The sequence below is a fragment of the Cyrtonyx montezumae genome, unplaced genomic scaffold, assembly GCF_038088225.1.
Source record: "Cyrtonyx montezumae isolate F1298 unplaced genomic scaffold, pur_monq_1.0 scaffold_21, whole genome shotgun sequence".
Lineage (NCBI taxonomy): Eukaryota > Metazoa > Chordata > Aves > Galliformes > Odontophoridae > Cyrtonyx > Cyrtonyx montezumae.
The window spans coordinates 468105-488521 of NW_027071948.1; the positions used below are offsets into that span (position 1 = coordinate 468105).

Consider the following 20417-nt stretch of genomic DNA (forward strand, 5'->3'; position numbering starts at 1 on the left):
TCCCATAACAGCGCAGCAGAAACCTGAGAAAAGAATTCAGGTTATGGAAAATGGTGATGGCCAACAGAGCAGCTCTGCTCACTAATGCTCAGTGCTGCTTACACACGAAACTGAGAACAATTCCTACAGCTGAACTTTAAGCGTTGGTATCAGCACTGAACCGAAAGCTGACGCTGCCTGCCACGCACCAACACCTCTGCTGCATCACTGCACGGCCCAGCAGCACTCCTGAAAGGAGCTCCTTCTGGAGAGCTCAAAAGGAAACGTGAAACACTGCAGCGCAAACTTCCCAGGTTGTATGTCACACAAACGACCAGAATTCACCATTACCACAGCAAACAGCAGTGACAGAATAACTGCAGCTGCAGACATTTGGAGAAGCAATGAGAACACATCATCCCGGGGCACGAGGACTTTGCGAGGTGAACTCTGCACAGCGAGGAGTGCTTACCTGGTGGGAGTCACAGTGCAGGGACAGCGCGGCTCCTCCAGGCACCCAGCCTGTTCCCTCCCAGCCATCCCTTCCCTCCAAGCCTCCTTTGAACACATCCTTATGTTGCTGACTCCAGCATCACACCTTTTTCTTTCCTCGCTCGTTTCCCCTTGCTGTTTCCATCAGTGGGGTACAGCCCTCTGCAGAGTGCAGCAAGGCTCCCTTTGGTTGCCTGACATCAAGTGAAGGTTCTCAAGAAGGGCTTCCTAGAGAGCCACAGCACTCGAGTCTGAGTGCTGCTGACATAAAACACGTTACGAGGAGAGAAATAGTCTTCAAGTTTTCTTGGACAAAATCAACATTTTTTCCACAGTTTTAAGAACACTACTCCATGTTCTGAAGATGTGAGAAACAGCTCCAGGTGGCTTTGGAGGATAAGGTCCAAGAGGGGCAGCGTTACACAGCTCAGCCACCCAGGGGAGCACAGCAGGAGCAGCCCCTGCATCCCGGGCAGACAGCTCCAGGTCTGCACAACGCTGACAGCTGTGTTTGGAGCAGGACGGGAGAGCAGGAAACAAGCGCAACGCTTCAGGCAGGGAGCAGGCTGTCAGTGGTCCTCCTCAGCTCCAACCATCAGGCCGAAAAGAAACACGTCCATCAGCACGGGGGAAATAGCCAAACTCAGCGTTCAGAGCGTGCTCACAAGTGCTGTACCACTGCAACAGGTGACTGTGCAAATCAAGAGGAAGCTTCATACGACCCCGCTGTGTCGGAGCAGATGGGCGCTGGCAGCGCTGCTGCCCCGGCTCTGCCCTGCCCTGCTGCCCGCCGGGTGGGCGCGCGGTGCTCCTCCCAGCGACCCCAGCTCAGCAGTGTGTCCGGGAAGGGGCAGCCAGAGCAGCGATGTCGGGGCTCGATGTGATGAGCAGGAAAGCTTTGCTGGAAGGAGCGGACTTGATTCACTTCTCAGCTCGAGAAGCTGCAGCCGTCGCGGTGCTCCTCGGAGCACCGATGCTTGCCACAGCCTCACCGAGGAGCAAACACCAGCAGGAGGGCTCTGGGATGCACTTCGTGTCCCCCAGCAATGAACAGATGCTGGCAGCGGCCATGTAAGGCCCGCTGGGATCTCCTGCAAATGGTTCCCTACAGGTCGAACTTTAATTCGTGGCTCTAATGGAAGAGATAAACTTTTATAAGCAGCAACAGGGCTCAGAGAAGACCTAAATCCATTACAGCACTCATTTTGCAACTTCAGACGTGTGCAATTAAAACTTCAGCATTAAATGTTAGAGAATAAAGTAACAAGACACTTAAAAAATAATCTGTGCTTCAGTGGGGCCATGCTCAGTGCATCCCGTGCTGTCCTTTACGAGACAAACACATCTGTATCCCAGCCCTCACCAGAACAGTGGAAGAAATGGCTGCTGCCCTTTGGGGTCCCCACACACACAGCACTGCCTCCATGAGCACACCACGACTGATGATCTCAGCACCAGTAACTTCCCTTTTGGCTTTGAGTGCAAAAATAAAAGCAAACTGGGCTGTGATTGAGTGTCATTTCCCAGTGATGGCCTAAAACGCCTTTATTAGAGCAGCTGTCAGTTCTAAGCTGAGGGCTGCATGCAGTCATCTTCGGGACGTGGAACAGAACTGTAACAGCAACGGATATCTTTTATTCAAAAGAGAACCTTAACTGCTCCTGTGATGGCCATGGGCTGTCAGAATTGACCGGTGAACAACAAAACCACAGCAAACATCATACACATATCACTGACCAAAAAAATGTAGAGAGATGCAAAATAAAACCAAAGATGTACAGAAACGTCAAAGTAAATTAGATAAAGTATTGGGAGAACACAATCAAAGCAATGTACTATACAGCAAAATGCACAGCATTAAACTTAAAAAGCAAAAGCCAATGAGAAGAACATACTTTATTTCTTCTTATAACAACTGCAATCATTTTTATTTGAGAAAAGCCAACACACACCTTCACAGAAGGAAAGCTATACCCAGGGAAGTCAAAGAACACTACAGCTTAAAACGATGGAATGTTACAGCTTGCACAGCAAAATTAAAAGTGAAATGAAATAAAAAAATGAAATGGTTACCAAAGTAATGCAGGTCAGGGGATCAAAGGTGAAGGGTCACACATTATTAAAAAGAAATCCAAAAGGACGTCTGCATCAAGATCTCTGCAAAACAAAGGAGCTCCAGTAAGTAAAACTGACACCTTGCATGGAATCAAAGCACACGCTGACATTCACACACAACACAGAGCAGCTGGGACACCGCCCTCCCGCAGCCACGGCCTCGCCTTCCATCCAGAGCTGCTTCTGGAGCACTGCAGAGGGCCAGAGCTGCTGAGCCAGCGCCAGAGCCACGCCGGAGGGGCAGCACACGGAGCTGTGCCCCCGGGACAGCCCCCCAGCACCCACTGCTCCTCATGGTGAGCACAGCTCTTGAAACTGGAAATATTGTAAGTATTGACACATACCTACACTGAGTCACTAACATCGTAACGTGGCAGTTTAACACTACAATAAAAAAGTAATTCAGACGTGGTTGCCGAGACAAAGGCCTCTCCTGCTAGAATTTCAATTACACAGAAGCTATAAAAAAAAATCTTTGGTACCCGTTTTCCAGCAAGATACAGTCAATTATGTGCCTAAATTTATGCAGAGAGCGTAATATTTACATCAGATAGCTTTAAAGACAGACACCCACCAAGGGCACCGCAGCCCTTCGCAGCCCGGCTCCCGCTGCCTCCCTTCCCCCCCTGCAGGCGTGGGGCTTCAGGAGCCTCACCTGCACCAACACAGCCTGCCTGCAGCAGGCACAAACCCTGCCAACCGTGCCAGGGGCAGAAGCCACCAACGCCGGAGAGATCAGCACGCTCAGAGCTGAAGCGCACGCAGTGCTCTCGTGTGCACTGCTCCAGAAAAAGCACTGCATCCTCCTGCCCCGCTCCTGCCCCACACATCTGTGTAACACCATGGGGAGAGGAAAAACACCGACCAGCCGACCCCGACACGCCTGGGAAGCACGCAGTCCCCCTCGTGACGCAGTGTCTGCCCGCGTGCGGTGCAGCACTCAGCTCCAAACCCTTCTTCCACCTCCCCTTTGCTGTAGGACACTCTCCCCCCACTCCTGCAGAGCCCCCACGGTCACTCCTGGTGCCCCAAACAAGTTTCTGTTGCACTCGGTGCTGTTCCAGGCACCGTCCCCACGGGGGATCTGCGCTTTCACCACTGCTGACTGTTCCTTGATATCTGGTGCTCCTTTTTCTCCTCGACTTTCCTCTTCTAAATGAAACAGTCACCCCTGGAAGTACCATATGTGAGATGGAAAAGACAGGATTTCAATCACTTACAAAATGTAATATCCTGTTTCTATTCAGTTGACAAGTGAACCAATTCATTTGTGTTTATACACGCCAGTCTCGGGCAAAGAGACACTGAAATTGGCTTTGTGGATTGACTTTGTTGTAACGCTTTCCTCACACAGCACAGCTCCCAGTGCAGTGCATCCTCTGGCCCTGTGAGCCAGGGGCCCAATGCAGCACCACGGCCTGCCTTACACGAACACCTATTAAATCAGTGCCCTCTCATATCCAAGGAATGGTTTACATAAAATGCAACTGTGACTCCGTACCCCCCTTGCAGGGTTCTGTGCTTTTTGACAGGGCATTTCAGAGCAGTGCCTGCACCAGAAGATGTGAGCGAGGAGAAGCAGACGGCGGAGAATCCAGAAGTTGATGGGCACATTTAAACCCACCCATGACGACTAATCAGCTTTGCATTTGTATGGATTTCCAGGTAGGGGCTGAAACAAGTATTTGCTTTTTGAGCTTTCTGGATTCGTCCTTTATAGGTTGGTTCCCATCTTCAAAAGAATGATTTTTTTTTTCATTTTATCTGGCAACAACTACAATGAGCCCAAGCTCTTAAGAATGCCAGGCTGAGTGACAGACCTAAATCCCATAATAAGGAAGCTCTTTAGCAGAGAAAATAAACAGGCACACTTTGCTGGTCAGTTCCCATCTGGACAAGAGGTGCTCTCAGTTGCACACTCATTTCTGCCTTACCTGCCCCAACCAACAAAGCTCACACCGTCGCTCAGTTGTGCTCCCATCGCTGCCTCCCAGCACCTCAGCTCCAGGCCGTGCCTCACACAGAGGGAGCTGAGCCAACACAACAGGCACGAGCTGAGCCCGGAGCAGGAGCTACCCACACACTGGGCACTGCCACGCCGGAGAAGGGGAGCTGCTTGACAGGCAAAGAAATCTTCCTTAATTCCTACTGCCTTCCTGGGCAAACAGCTGGATCCTCAGGAACACCCTCCCTGCTCCCTGCAGCTTCCAGAAGCTTTATTGCCCTGATATTAAAAGCTTTGCACCCACCCTACCAATAGATATGTATTTTTGAAAGAAGCTTTAATGCACAGACACGAGTGTCCCCACAGATCTAAAACAGAGTCATCTTAAATGGTTTCAGGCGTCTCTGCCAACATGGGAAACCCTTAAAATAGTCTTTAAAGGGAGAACCCTCATGCCTGGAAGGCAGCTTTCCCTTTTTTCTCTGCAGCAACAGACATCACCACGGCAGCACTGTGCCTGAGCAGCCCTGGGCTGAGCTGGGGCTGCCCCTGCCCCCCACGCTGCCCCTTCCTGCAGGGCTGCAGAGTTCTGCATTTCCCTCACACTGCAATAAACACAAACAGATGCACAGTCCAATGTCATGCTAGAATGGCACTGGCTTGAGCCAGAATAAGCTCTAACAAATTAAGATGTTTTCTTCCTTCAGCTATCAATTAATGCAGGGTAGTCAGGCTCACCTGGAATAAAAGCAGGAGGGCAAAGCATTGCCTAAAACGGCACATTCCCACCGCCTTGCTTTGCTTTACAGCACTCAGTTTGGTAGCAGGACTGCACGACGCTAACAGCACAGAACTGCACATCAGCTGCCCTTGAAGACTCACTGCACACGGTTACAGTCAGCTCTCACACTGACAAAGGTGAAGGGAAATAAGTGGGCTCCTCCTCAGGGGAAGCAGGAGGAGCTGCGTCCCGCAGCCCCCGGGGGTGCAGCAGGTCCTGAAGGGCTTCTGCTGCCGTTGCCAGGAGTGATAACCTTTCAGCTCTGCTCAATCACGGAGCCCGCACACTACATTCACTAATTATGTAAACACGACTGAGAAACTGCAGGAGCAAAGCCAATAGCACATCTTCTGCTCTGTACATTAAGCAAAGCGCAGAATTTCATTAATTTCACAAAATAAACCCATAATGAAGTGCTTCTGTTAAACACATTTCCACCTCCTTCACTGCTCAGCCTCAAACCACGGCGACGCGTGCAGCACGAGCCGTGTGCTGCCCCAAGGAGCGTGGGAACGGGCTGTGCTCACACGCAGCTCTGCAGCACCACTGCTAAACAACGTGCACACCAGCATGCAAACACAGCAAAGCACCACAGCGTGCCATGCTACCCAGCAAAGCCTGAAAGCCACAGGTGTACTACAGGAAAAAGAGACAACAAACAAGTGTCGATTCTAAAACGCACCTCAAAGCATTAAGAAAACCCAAGAAAGCCATGCCCCACTGCCCCCACAGACAGCACAGTGCCTGGTGCCACTGCCTGGGTTAGAGCAGTGCAATGTCCCCTCCTCACACCCTGCTCAGCCTCCCCTCCCCTTGCAGCGGGGTCCCTCACCACCCCCAGGCAAAGCCTACAACTGCGCACTTCAGAAAGAAGAGATGGGAAATAACTCAATGTCATCTGGAAAGGAAGAATGTCACCAGCCTGCAAGCAAAGCAAGAATGCAAGACACCATCGGAGACAAAACACTGCGCTGCACCTTCACTCTGCACGGCTGCAACACAGACTGACTGCATGGAAAGCGTGCTGCTCCGAGGGATGGAAGGACTGCACAGAGCAGTGCTGCTCCAAGCTCCTCCACCGCGGGAACGTGGCTGCCACAGCACAAGAGCTAGCTCAGCCACGGCTCTGCTCTTCTTCACACGTTAATGAATTACAGCTGCTCTTATTTGCACATTACCATGAAACTTATAAAAAACGAAATGAAGAAACTGCTGTCAATACTCCTTAGGAAACTGCCATCCCTTGCAGGACCCTTCAAGCCAAGTGTGAACGTGTCCACTGCCATTCTGCATCGCCACAGCTCCGGCTCGTCCCTTCAGGGCGCGCCCGCACAGCACGCGCCCAGGAACAGAAGTGCTAAGTAATACTTCGGGTGTTTCACTTTTTCGTCTCCCTTTCACTGTGTCATTAAGTGTTTACGAGGATGATTAATGGCTGTGGCTGCCAACCCCATTAATGAAAGGCATCTCAGAACTGCACCCCGCGCTTGGCAGGCACGGCACGAAGACAAGGTTACCCCGGCAGCCCCACACCTGTCTGCACCACCGAGAGCACTGCGGCGTGGGAAGCTCCCGGTGCCTCCATAATCTGATCATTCTACACGAAGAAGCAGGATGAATTTCCTGCAGACAACACTTCTCGCTGCCTAAAGCGATTACCAGCTAACGAGCCCGCGACCTCTGCCGCCTCCGTTAGGGGACAAAGTGCAGATGAGTGCCAGCCCTGCAGCCCCACAGCCAGCACCACGCAGCCCCACAGCCCCACAGCCAGCACTGTGCAGCCCTGCAGCCCACGTGGGGAAGGCCTGCTCCCCCAGCTCTGGGGCTGGCACGAGCTCACACAAGTTCACAGCAAGCCATGAGCAGTACCCAAGTGCTGTCTGTGCCTCTCAAGGACTTGGGTCTGCAGAATTTTCTGGCAATTAACTAATGCATCCTCGTGTGAGGAACCATGTGAAGATCCCTTTCTAGTCCCCTGAGCAAAATAAATAGAAGCTCACAACTTCCACAGGCATCTCAAAAAACCTAGATCTGTAATTAAATGGCTTTGGCTAGACTGATGATTGTGCATCACGGGGAAAAAAATTAAATTGGAAGGAACACTTCCTTCTCTGTGAAACAGAAAAACACCATGAACTTGATTTAAGAAGAGATGACATTTTGATATGGAAATATATTTCCATCGAACATTTTAGTTAAAACTGCGTAATCGGACTCAAAGCAAACATCTCAGCAACATGTTCTCAGCATTAAGTGGTTGTAAATGCTCCATGTCTCCTGCTGCTCACCGCATTATTTGGCTATGCGTAAAGTCAACCACAACTTACCCGGCTCTCAGAGGATATTCTTCCTCCACTCTCATTACCCAACCCAGAGCAACACACGACCATTATCCTCAATCTACAGATGAAAGTGCTCAGAAAAAGTTATTTGCCTGCGTTCCCATGGTGATGCCCTGGTAGAGGAACGAACAAACCCCAGCTGCTCCCTGACCCCTGCGCTCAGTGTTTGCAGCATCTCATTTCAGATGCAACAAAGCCATCAGCAGAGCCCGGGCCGGCAGGTTAACGTGCAACACGCGCCCTCTGCATCCGCCTGAGCAGCACTCTAAGGACACACAACCCACAGAAAGGCCGTGCACAGCTCCTTGAAGCGTCTCCATACAGCACGGCAGAACAAGCAGCTGGGAAGGAGCCCCAGCGGCCCCGCAGCCCCCGGAGCTGCACACACTCCCAATGGCAAGGCAGCACTTAACACAGCGCCTGGACACCAAGCTTCTAGCAATTCTGAAACACACCCCTAAGATGACACAAAAATAATTTGACTCAGACAAGTGACACAGTGTAAAGGCAAAGGGACCCGTGCAGACAAGGAGGTGTTACAAAAGGAAGGAGAAGGGATGCCCACCCCCCTCTGAGGACCTGGGCTTGCAGGGCAAGAACTCCATAGGAAGGATCTCCAACAAGAGATCCTTCCTCAGTGGCAGTCAGCCCGTACACGAGGTCCAAGAGGAGTCAGGCTCCACCCTTCTGGTCACGCAGGTGAATCACCTCCACCTGTGCTCCCAGGGCTGACTGGGTCCTTCAGGCGCTCCATGTGGTTCAGGCAGTGACTCAGCAGTCCCCAAACACATACACACAGACTCCTACCACACCATTAGTCAGCTTCCACATCTGCCTTCAAGTACAGCTAAAAGCTCATTTCCAACATTTAATATGATTTGATTATTTAAACAATACGTTTCAGAGCAAGTGAACTCAGATTCTGTAACTTACATAGCACGTTGTCAAAAAACAACCCGTGATGATAAAGATGGGTTTGTTTAAGAGCAGCAGATTTAATTACCTCATTAGTGTTCCAGCGGTGCCTCTCCTTCGGTAAACTTGAACATTTTGGTAGGCATTCGAGCAGCTTCTTCGGTAAAAAGATTTTTACATGACTGCCATTGCTGTTCCCATGATCATCTGGAAAGAAGAGAACACACATGACATACATGGAACAGAACCTGCGGTTTCTGTCAGGAGACCTCTGTTACAAGGAGCCCCTGTGCCAAGAATATGGCTTTCTGCTTAAGTCCCACCTTTACCCTTTATTGGCTGCAAAGTTGAGAACAGCTTTAAAGGACTAGTGCACAGGCATGTGCACGTGCCCACCTGCGCCTCTTTCAGCTCACTGCCTCTCTACGTGAGAACTTTTTACAAGCAATAGCAATGAGCCATTACAGAAGCTGTGACCACAGCAGTACAATCTGCCAGGAAAGGCATAAACGAAGTCCACACTAGATGGGATTTGCAAGTAAATAACTGCAGAGCTCCTCTACCTGCTGTAATTTTGTCAAGCAGCAGCAGAAACGCAACTCAAGGTCTATTAGTTTCTTTAAAACACTAAGATGCACTTTGCCCATTCAGAAACAGGTTACTTTTCTTTCCACGACAGCTCAGAAAGCAGAACACAGTTCCTCAAAATGAAAGATACAGGGATGGAAATCTTCCTGCCTCACTATACCCGAGTCTCAATAGCATAAATACCAAAGAACATAAAGGGATTCTTTTTTGCCACTAGAGATGGAAATAAAGGTGCACCGATGTCCCTTAAAAGCAAAGGGACCCAAAAACCAAAGCCCCACCAGCAGCCCAGCAGGGGTAAGCACCAAGACCAGGATGGCTCTGCCATACACTGCATAGCACCCGGGCAAGAGGAGCCTGACAGCAAGCTGCATCCAGCCCCACAGCAGGGCAGCACCGCCAGCAGTTCCCTTAAGCCTCCCCTCCTTCCCTTCCCTGCTATTCTCACTCTCCTGGTGCACTGCTGCCCAGAATCCCTCGCACGCGGATCCTCTGATCTGCATTTCACCCTACAGAACTAACTTACAGTCATCCCTCATCTGGAAACATACAGGGCGAGAAAAATCAACTTTTTCCTTTTATACATCTCATCATTTTATGTCACTGAACAGATGCCAGCATCATGATAAAACTCCTTTCTAATTATGTGCAGTACAGAAACTTGCCGTGACCTGCAGCCAACAGACGAGAAGCCAGGCAGCAATCACTGCAGAAAGCAGAGCAGGAGTGCAACCAGGAGCTAAACACGCCCGGTATTTTTAGAGCTTGATTATACTCTTAGATGTGTCAAGTTCAACAATATACATGCTGTTAAATCAACTACTCGTGCAAGCACAGCAGATGAGTTTACAAGATAAGCAGTGATGTGTATGATAAACGTGAGCTGCTCTCTAATTTACGAGCACTGTGCGTTCCAGGAGTGATTGGGAGTTCAGTGTTCACTGTGTGGGGCTGACAGGGCCAGAGCCCCCTCCCAGTTAACACCCCATGGGCAGAGGGGACCACAGCACAGCTCAGCACCCCGCACCTCCCAGCACTGGCCCAGTTCAGCCAGCAGCTGCTCAACGTTCCCGATTTGGTGTCGTTTTCATTTCTCATTCAAAACAGTGCTTTGCACTCCATTCAATTCATAAAGAAAGCCAAGTATTTTACACCACACATTATTGCTTTTATCAGCCAAACCACATCCCCAGTTACATCTCATCAGCTTATTTTCCATAGGCACATTTTAATTGACATTAATTGTATTATTTCCCCTTACCTCCGTATCAGTCAAGTCCCATATCATTCATTCCATTATTTTGCAAGGCTGGCAGACCTACACTTATTCAGCTCGCTTTATTAACTTTCTTCCACTGTCATCAGTTATCAGTATTAATAATCCAGAAACCGCCTATGGACAGATCCCCTCACAATGTTTTGGTCTAAGTTCTCAGAACTTGCTGACTTCAAACCTTCCGACTCCTACTGCCAGGAGCTCATCCCTTTGCTCTGCAGCAGCAGGAGGCTCATCCTGCAGTGTGACTGCCACGCATCTGCCCCTTCTCTGCATTCTGCAGTGACATTTCTTCATTCCAGAACATCCGCCAGCTTCCCTACCTCTGAGCCTTCTTGATAAAGACTTTCAGGTGCGTGGTCAGAAGGACACACAATAACCACGTTATGTGAAATGAATGCTAAATGTGATCGTCCCTAAAACAGGTCTGACCTTGGGAAATGGCCAACTAGCCGCAAGGACTAAGAGGTGGATCACCCCAAGCAATGCATGCATACTTGCTTTACAAGTTCCCTTTCTATCCAGTGGAATTAATTGGGATAACCCCAACCTGGAAATGGTTCTTCTGCATCTACCTACTGTACTTCTGTGATCCGGCTTCAATACAGAAATGTGTCACTTGGAAGTGCTGCTGGTAAAGCACATGAGATGCAGCACAACCACTGCCTGCTGTTTTCTGCCGGGATTGGCACTAACCCTGCTTTGGTTGAGTCCACATCTCCAAATGGAGGACTGTGGACCAAATGGCAAGGCTTGGCACAGAAGACAAGGGCTGTTCCCCTGGCTGTGCCCACTGGTGCTGGCAGGCCTTAGCACCACCAGGTCTCCACTCCAAGATTCGGACTCCTCCTTCACACAGAGATTTCATCAGTGGTCACAGTGGTGGTCACTGCTGCAGACGAGTTAGCAAAACCCTCAGTGCCTCCAGGCATCACTGCGCTGCTCAGGTTCCTCAAAACAACCACAATCCTTCCCACTAAAAAAGAAGATAAATTGTTGGGTCCCAAAGAAACCCATCCTTTCTAGTTAACTTGATGCACCCACCACCACCCACCAACCTGACGAAGCTGGGGGAATCCTCACGAGGCAGCGCTCGTGTCGGACCCGCAGAGCAACCCCAACACCACACAGGGAATACCCCACATCTGCTCAGACTAAATTTTCCTCTGCAGTTAAAAAAACAAAAACAAAAACCAAAGAAGTTGCACTATGTTTTTTATGTATGCACTTCGCTATGGGTGTGACTTACAACGCTGTGATCTGCAGAACCATCCAGCGTCGATGGAAAGTGCTCGGCAAGCAAAGCTGCACTGGCACACGGAGGATCTGCCAGGAAAGCTCTATGACGTGGTATTTGTTTGTTAGTGTAAGGTTGGCCTCAGCTCAGGAACGCCTCCCGGGGCAGCGCAGCCGGCTCAGGACACCGCCGTGCCTCACGCCGCTGCAGCGCATCGCGCTGTAACCCCGCACCGAAACCCAGATTTGAAGTTCCATTCGCAGTGGTCAAGATTCCTCATTAGCGAGCCAAACACTCGTGTCAAATTAAGGAAGTGAAACTATTATGAAGTTCATAGAAAGTTCCACATTAATTATACCGCATCAACCCTCCGTGACGTTTCGGGTTTGTTCGTGCTCCTCATGCCTTATCCTCCCAGCGGATGCAACGCGGGCCATAAAACCTTGAAGTGCACAACAGCAAATCACAGCGAGTCTCTGCTCCACCCCCGCTCCCAAACACTCCCTCTCCTTTTTCTAACTGGATCCTAAATTTCCTGTGATCCAGAAGGTGAATTTAGACCCCCAGGCCACTTAGCTACCACAGTTTACCAATACATCATACAGATGGAGAATACAGGAACGGCCAAACGGGCGTGGACCAAGTGCTGGTCTGCAGACAGCCCTACAGCGCATGTAAAGACAAACAACGAGCCCATAAAATCACAAAGAGAAGTTCAAATACTCACTTTTATGAAGGAATAACTTAAAGGGTTGGCCATTGGCTAACCCACCCAACAGAAAGGCATCTCAGTGCTGCCAACAGGTGCTTCTCTGCAAGCAGTTAAAGTTGTGCTGCTATTATCAGCCACTAAAATGCAACGGGAGCTCACGGATAACCAAAGCTGCCCCTCAGCACTCCGCTGTGGGGAGGAGCAACGAGGCAGCTCGGCCAGAGGTGCAACCCACCCAGGCCTGGCACAGGGCAGCACTGAGCACACGCTGCACCTCCTCCTGCAGTGACAGCAGCCCCGAGCACCAACCCCACGGTCCCTCCGCCTGAGCCACGTTTCTCATCCAGCTGGCTCTTCTGAAACGCCTCTTTCCAAAAACAAAACAAAACCAATTCCTCCTCTTCCAACAATTCCTGAGTCAATTTTCCAACAGATTGTATACGAAGAAGTAAGACAAAAAGAGAAGTTACCTGTATTCAGTGAGAATAAATTAATGCAATTATTTCACACTCCGCATGCGGCCGTGCCAATATTCACTGGGCTCATCTATCCTTCATGAGTTTTGCTATACTGCTCCTGCAAAAACCCATCTGTGACTTCACCTGGGTGGCAGTGAACAGAGCCTTGCTGGGCCTACACACTACAGCAGTCACCAGACACAATACATATATATGTATATAGTTATTCTTCACTATGGGCAACTTGAGTCTTCAGTTTTGGAAACCTATTCGGGAGAAAAACCCAAAAACTAAGGACCTTTGAGGTGACAATGAGACAAGAGCAGAAGGACGCCCAGCTCTCCATTCCCATTAAGAACAGGAGCACTACCATGCTGGTAATTAGCTCCTGCTCAGCCAGCACCGCCACCACCGGGTACACACCCCCACTGCTGGGGACAAGGACAGCTGCTGTGCTTAGCAGGGCTGAGCAGCCTGCAGGAGTTACAACACGGGAGATACAGCCCAGAGCCCAAGGGCACAGGGTGCTAGAGAAGCTATAGGAGTCAAAGTAGGGGGCAAAAAACAACACAAGTCAGCCAGGTGTGGAACGGGAAAGCCAGGAAACACCATGAGGCTGCTGCAAGCTCTGTGCTTTAACGAAGCGCGCACTGCATTCCACAATGCACTCTCCCAGCTGTGTATCTCTCCATGGGAAGTTTTCTTCCCTGCAGATATATTTGGTTGATTGAAGCAGAGACAGAGGGGACGCCAACAAGGAAGGTCACGTTCCCGCTCCCTGTTCCTGCAGGCTGCCTGGGGGCCAGCAGCTCCTTCCCCTCCTCATCTCCTCCTTTGGTAGCACCTCTGGATGACTGCATGCTTGGGAAGAAACTTCTAAGAGTGCCAGCGATGTAAACTTAACAACTAGTCCTGAAATGCATCCTAAAAACATTTGGTGCAACCTTACATTTCCATAACGCTTTCATTGTGCGCCGATACAGAAAATGAATTCCAAGTACAACACCTATAGGAAACCTTCCATGGCAGATAGAAAATACCAAAGTAACCACAGGACTGAGTAAAAGTCCTTGGGAAACTGATTAAAAACGGGAGGCATAGAACTGGGTTAGGGAACCTGAGCTTTGCAGACCCACGTCTTGCATCAGGAGTCCTCTCAAGCACAGAACAGCTGTACCCATACGGTCACAATAAAAAAATACTGCCCTCAAACAGAGGCATGGTTCCCACTGCTGTGCCACAGGCACTTTGAGGCTTCCCAACTCCAGCAGAAGGCAGTTCAGCTCTGCCCCTGACAGCAGAGACGTTGCTAACACCTCAGCTGCTGAAATTCAGCCAAAATTTCAGGGCAATTCTGCAGTGAACTGAATGTCAAACTTCCTCCGGGTGCCACCAGGTGAGACAGCAGAGTGCCTCAGCCCCACAGCAAGCGAAGGTTTGAGTCAGAAAACATTACACAACGCTTCCACAAAGGGAGGTAAATACTTGCTGTCAAACAACAAAATCAAAAACGTTTTGGTTTCAAAAGCTGTTCCTTGGCAAACCCGTTCCAGCACTCAAGAACAAAATCTGACCAATGCCCAAACCCCCAGCGAACGCCCCAAAGCCACTGCTGGGAAGGAGTAGACCAGTGCTGCTGAAACACTTCTCTTGAAGCACACCTCAATGCTGTGCCTGTTAAAGCTCCTGGCACACCGAGGAATGAAGGGTTCCTGTCTCAGCCCCCTGGGAGCACCACAAAATGGGCTCATCCTGCGGGGCCACGCGGTGCTCGGTGCGGAGCACGGTGAGGGGCTGAAGCAGCAGCAGGCTCAGCCCTGCCACGCGGGCACACAGCCCACTGCACAGCTGCTTCCTCCGAGCACCATGGATCCAACCCCTCAGTTTCTGCAAGAACATGAGCAACCCGACCAGCACGACCAGGTACCGGTGAGAACACAACAAAAATGGCACCAAACAGGAAATAAAAAGCAACCTGAGGTGGGCGCTGCTGACAGCCGAAGAACTGAAACATCACCATCCGAATGACAAAGCCAAGGTAAAACCCACGGCGCCCCTCACATACACCAGCGTTTGCCAGTTGGTGTTTCACTGCTTCAGCGGAATTAAACATTCACTTCAACGCCAATGGGAAAAGAACGAAGCCCAGCATTTTCCAGACCACAGGAAAGATGGAACTAATGAATTTGGGAGCATCAAAGAGATTAATAAAAGATGAAACCGACAACATACTCTCATAATCGCCGCCACTATTTAAAATTTAGATTTCTGTAGAGCACTGAGGCTTCACCACTCCGGGCATGGCGGGGGCAAAAGGCAAAGCAAAGGTGGCACGGCCACAAATAGCCACAGCTCCCAAGATTCCCAAAAACACTTGGAACAAAAAAACCATCAGGAGATGGAGACATAACTCTTATAGGGGCTTTCTGTCCATGGGTTGACAGGGCCAGGATAAGGAGTGCGGGGCAGCGCTGCCCGCCCGCTCACACGAAGTTAGCGGGGGACGCAGCTGGAGGCAGAAAAATTCAAGAGGAACGAGGCACGCGTACCCACGGCAGTTACGCAACGGCTGAGGTGCGGGAGGCGAAGCACCCCGTGCCCGTCAGATGGAGGCCCCGAGGCCCTCCCGCTCCGCCAGCGCCGCAGCCCGGGGCCGTCCGCTGCCCCCGGGGTCCCCGCGGCCGCGCCGCCCCCACCCACCGCCCGCGGGGCGCCCCCTCCCGCCCGAGTCCGAGCCCGAGCCCGAGCCCGAGCCCGAGCCCGAGCCCGAGCCCCGCCGAGGCGACCGCCGGGAGCGAACCGGGCCGAACACCGCCGCCCTCCTCGAGCGCCGGAGGCGGCCCAGCTCCGCCGGACCCCGGCGCTAACGGGGCCCCGGAACGGCGGCCGCCGCCCGCCCCGCCTCACCGCGGAGCACCGCCCGCCCGGAGCGCCGCGCCCGGCACCGGCGGAGCACCGCTACCCCCTCGCGGGCGCCGCGCTCGGCCCCGCCGCCAACTTTCGGCCGAGTTGGGCGCTGCGGCGCCGCGGGGTCGGGGCGGTCGACGCCGCGGCCCCGGTACCGCCCGCACTCACCTCCGCGCGGCGCCGCGGGCCGGGCCGGGGCCTGCGGGCCGTGCGCTCCGGGGGGGCCGCGCCGCTCCGCCCCTGCCCGCCCGCCGCCGCGGAGGCCGAACCGCCCGGCTCGTCACCGGCGCGCGCCCGCGGGGCACGTGCGGCGGCGGGCACGGCGCGCGGCGGCGTTGCGGGCAGGCCCGGCCCGGCCCGGCGGGGGACGCGGGGCCGCGCGTAACGCCGTGACCCCGGGAGGCGGCGGCGCGGGGCGGGCGGGCGCGGCCTCCATGTCGGCGGCGGCAGGGGCACGTGCCGCCGAGCGGCGGGAGGCGTGCCCGGCCCGGCCCGGCTCGGCCCGACCGCGGGGCCCGCCGCACGCGGCCTGCCCGCCCGCCCGCCGCACATGGCCGCCGGCGCCGCCGCCCCGGCCCGGCCCCGCGGGGGCGCCCTTCTCCGCGACGGAACTTCGCGCTTCGGCCCCGGGCGCCGCCGCCCCGCAGCGGGGGCAGCGCGGGGGGGCGGCGCGGAGGCCCGGCGACGGCGGCGCGGCGCGGCGCGCTTCGGGCGGCGCTCACCTTCCGGCTTGTTTTCGGCAGCCATTTCCCCTCCGCGCGCCACATCCTCCTCCGCCTCCTCGCGACCGGGACCCAGGCGCGCGCCGCCTCCTCCCGCTGCCGCCGCCGCCGCCGCCGCCGGGCCGGGCACCCCGCGCGCACGGCGCACACCCCGCGCCGCCCATTGGGGGAGACGTTGCACTGACACCCGCGGCGGCCAATCGCGGCGGGCCGAGGGCGGGCGGCCGAAGGGGATGGGCGCGACGGACAGCGGCGTCCACCAATGAGCGCCCGGCGGCGCCTCAGTGACACGCGCCGCAGCCACTAAGCGGCCGCGCCGGGAGGACGTGGGGGCGGGACGCGGCGCCGCACTGACGGCCGCGACAGCCAACCGGGAAGCGGTTCCGCGAGAGCGACGGCCGCCGCGGCCAATCGCGGCGCGCACTGAGAGGGACGCGGCCGCTGACGCACGGCGCCGCCGGCGGCGGCGGCCAACGAGGAACGGCCGCCGGCGGAGCGACGGCGCGCGGGACCAATGGGGTGGCGGGAGGGGCGGAGCCGTGCCGCAGATCCCGCCCCGCCCATTGGCTGCCGGCGGCCCGGCGGCCGCACGCCCCGCGCCCGTAACCCCAAACAAAGGCGGCGATTGGCGCGCGGTGCCGCCCCGCCGCCAATCCCCGCCCGCGGCACACACGGCCCGGGGTCGCGGCCCTCCCGCGCGGGGGCAGCGGGCCGGGCTCGGAGCGGCGGGACCCCCCCACCCGCGCCCAAGTTTCACAGCCCCGCCCCACAGCACTGTTGGCCCGGGAGGTACCGGAGCGCGGCACAGCTCCGCCGCCACCGGCCGCGCTCCGCTCCTTCCGGTTCGCGGGCGGAGTACTGAGGGTTCATCGATAAAACACAGTTATTCAGAGACTACTGATATGAAAGTAATGAATTGAAGTCTGAGTAGCGCGAGGCTTTCGGGCGTCGCGGGGATTCTCCGGCGGTCCCCGACAACGCGGCCCCGCTGCCCCGGGCACTGCTCCGGGAGGCGTGCACGGCACACCGCCAGCGCGGGGTCAATTCCCCGTCTCTTTGCTACTGCTAAGAAGGAAACCACGTGGGCCCTCTGGCACACTGCGGGGATAACAGCGCGAAGCTCGAGCAGAAAGATCCTTGCGAGAGCCGCACTTGATGAGGACTTCTGCTCTGCAGACAAAGCACGTTACCGTCACCAAGGAGATGCAGGAAGGGCCGCGGATCGGGCAGGAGCGAACCCGCGGTGGGATGTCACATCCTGTGGGAAGGGTGATGCAGAGGTGATGGTACACAGCTGCACGTGCCCTCGGTGCTCACAGACCACTTTCTGCTCTCTAACTCATGTAACAGCACGGCTACACTGAGTGAAAAAGATAACACCCTCATTAAGGGCACGAGCAGAAAGAAAACCCCCGTAACTGCTATGCACTGTGAGCTGTGTCACCTGAAGCTCCTCAGCCCGACCCAGTGTGACACACTGACAGACCACAGCAGCTGGCTGACTCCTGCAGCAAGAGCACAGCAGCAGCTCAGCTCACCCTCCTGCTGTCCTTTTGGGCTGAGGGATCTCCACAGAGCTGTGTACAACTCCCTGAGGAGTTCTGCTGCCTCTGAGCATAGGAACAAAGCCACGGTCCAGCAGCTGTCCTGAGCTCGCTGCAAGTTAAGCCTCACTTCAGGAACATAATGGCCAAGGGATCGATGCTCAGTCTGCCTTCTTAGAATTGGATGTCAAGGAGCTTCTGCTGTAAAGAGTCTCCCAAGAAACAAAGTAAATTGTTCTGTCCTTTTAAAAATGGAAAGTGCCTTGGAAGAGTGATGTATTACTTGCCTGGCTGAGTTTTCTCTCCATCTCATCAAAGCCTGACGAGTACTGGCACTTCTGCCTTCTCAAGCAGAGCTCAGTGTAACTGGACCACATCTAATGCCTGCACAATGCAAATGAAGATTGAAACGGTTGTTTCCTTTGATGTGACTAAACGCTCAAAAAGGATATTTTCCCTTAGATTCTCACGAGAATTCAACTTCTTTAGAAAGACCTGTTGACTTCCTGCTTTTGTCAAGGTCTGAAGCCATTCCCGCGCAGAGGCAGAAGATGAGCATGGTAGGATGGGTCTCTTCTAAGGCAGAAGAAAAGAAAATTCCTTTTTCCTGTTTTCAGCAACTGTTAATCTCGTGGAGCGTGAAAGGCACACTGCTACAGAGGCGTCAGCACAGCAGGCTGAGTGCTGACAGTCACACAGCTGATGTGGTGTACTTCATGTGAGAAACCTACACAAATATTAACACGCTGGGGTCGGCTGTAACTGCCTCCCTTCAGATGTTCACAGCACCCTGAAGACGTGTTCAGAAGGGGCAAGAGCTCCTTCCATTTGGATATTCAGGCAAGATTACATAACAAAAAGAGATGAGAGAAAAGGAGAGCTAATACATCTTAGTTGAAAAGATCCCCCTTTGCTCCCCAAAACAATGATGGAGCCATTCAGATTCAGCTTTGCTGATGCCAGTGCTTGTGGTTGAAACACACACCAGAACCCAGGGCACCCCCAGCACGTGGGTAACAACTGGTGCCACAAACAGGCTTCCAGGTCCTTTCTGGGAGGCCAGCACCATCAGCTCCTTCAGCCACAGCCCTCACTGCATTGTTCCCTTACAGACTCCTGAGAACAAATAACCATAAGGTACTCCACATGGGGTTAGACCTTGAGATCACCCAGAAATATAATTGAATGCAAAAATCAGCTACACATGTGCACAGGAGTGTCCAGGTCTTCCTTCTCTTCAAAGCTGAAGTAGTTCCTTATGTGCTTCAGCAGCTCATTAGAGTAATGAGGTCCATGTGGCCTGATTGACAAGGTTGTTTAGGACACCAGCTGCCTCCCCTCAGCACTGCAAGTTGGGGGAAGGAGGAACTTCCACTTGAACTAATTCAAAACAGCTCAATTCCAGAAAACATCGTGACCTACCCTGGCTCTGTGAAGCATCTCTGAGAATGCTGCCTGGCTTTCTAGATCCTTCCTGGTCTGCAACGACAATGGGAACTTGGAGGGATGAAGATGAGCGAGGTATTTTCAAGTGGTTCTAGAAATAATGAATGAACTCTGTTATATATGGGCTAATGAACTAGTTTCTCTTTCTTAATGTAAGCTTTTACAGCAGGAGGGGAAAAAAACCTAATAAACTGAATCTTTTATATCTGAAATGATGTAATTTTAACAGTAGCACATAAGGGATTTCAACAACGTGATCTATGTGGTTTTTCTTTGAACATGGCTTTTTCATCAAACGTACCAGCAGTCCCAAATATTTCCATGCAATTCCTTGCACAATAAAGGAGCACTTCAATTTAAGTACTGCTGGTATCTTCAAAGATCCCCAGCTCCTTAAAATTTGAAATTATGGTTTCAACACTATCGAAGCATAGAGGTTCTGACCCACAAAGGACTTTGTATGCATGGTACAAGACACACTGAGGGTCTTCTACAGGCATGAACATGCAGCAACGAGAATGTAAGACATGCCAGCAGTTTTGCAGTTTGAATCAAGAATAATTTTTAATGCTATACTGATAAAAGCTCCAACTGTTTTGATTTTGTTTTTGTTTAAGAGGGAGGTAAAACACCACGAAGTACCTTAAACAAATGTTCACTGCCATTTCCTAACGGGTGTGGGTCTGGCTCGGTTAATTGATGACTCTGCATGCATAGTTATGTGCAGAAGTCAAACTGTAAGGAATACATTCAAATGCCCTGGTATGGATATTCAGCAAATTACACATCCACAGTTGCTATGGCAAGCATTGAAAATGAAAACAATTCAGACAGTTTTAATAACTATAATGACAATGTTGGAACCCCATTTCTTTTGAATTGTTTTCAGAGTTACTCCATGATTTAGGAGCAAGGAATGCCAAGTGTTCTTTCAAAAAATAAAACATCCTGTAAAAAT

General features: G+C 52.8%; 1 protein-coding gene across 4 annotated transcripts in view; it reads right to left on the reverse strand.

The window, feature by feature from the left end:
• The window catches only part of CAMTA1 (calmodulin binding transcription activator 1), a 190784-nt gene extending 174134 nt beyond the window's left edge, over window positions 1–16650 (reverse strand). For 2 of the 4 annotated variants that reach the window (XM_065737857.1, XM_065737856.1), the window contains exons 1-2: window positions 16450–16650; window positions 8658–8817 (exon numbers count right to left, since the gene is read on the reverse strand). In XM_065737857.1, coding sequence (XP_065593929.1) covers window positions 8658–8817; window positions 16450–16514 — 225 coding nt within the window. In that variant the 5' untranslated portion in view covers window positions 16515–16650. The remainder of the gene's footprint in view (window positions 1–8657; window positions 8818–16449) is intronic. The other 2 variants (XM_065737859.1, XM_065737860.1) reach the window with 1 other exon arrangement.
• Window positions 16651–20417: the final 3767 nt, after the last annotated feature.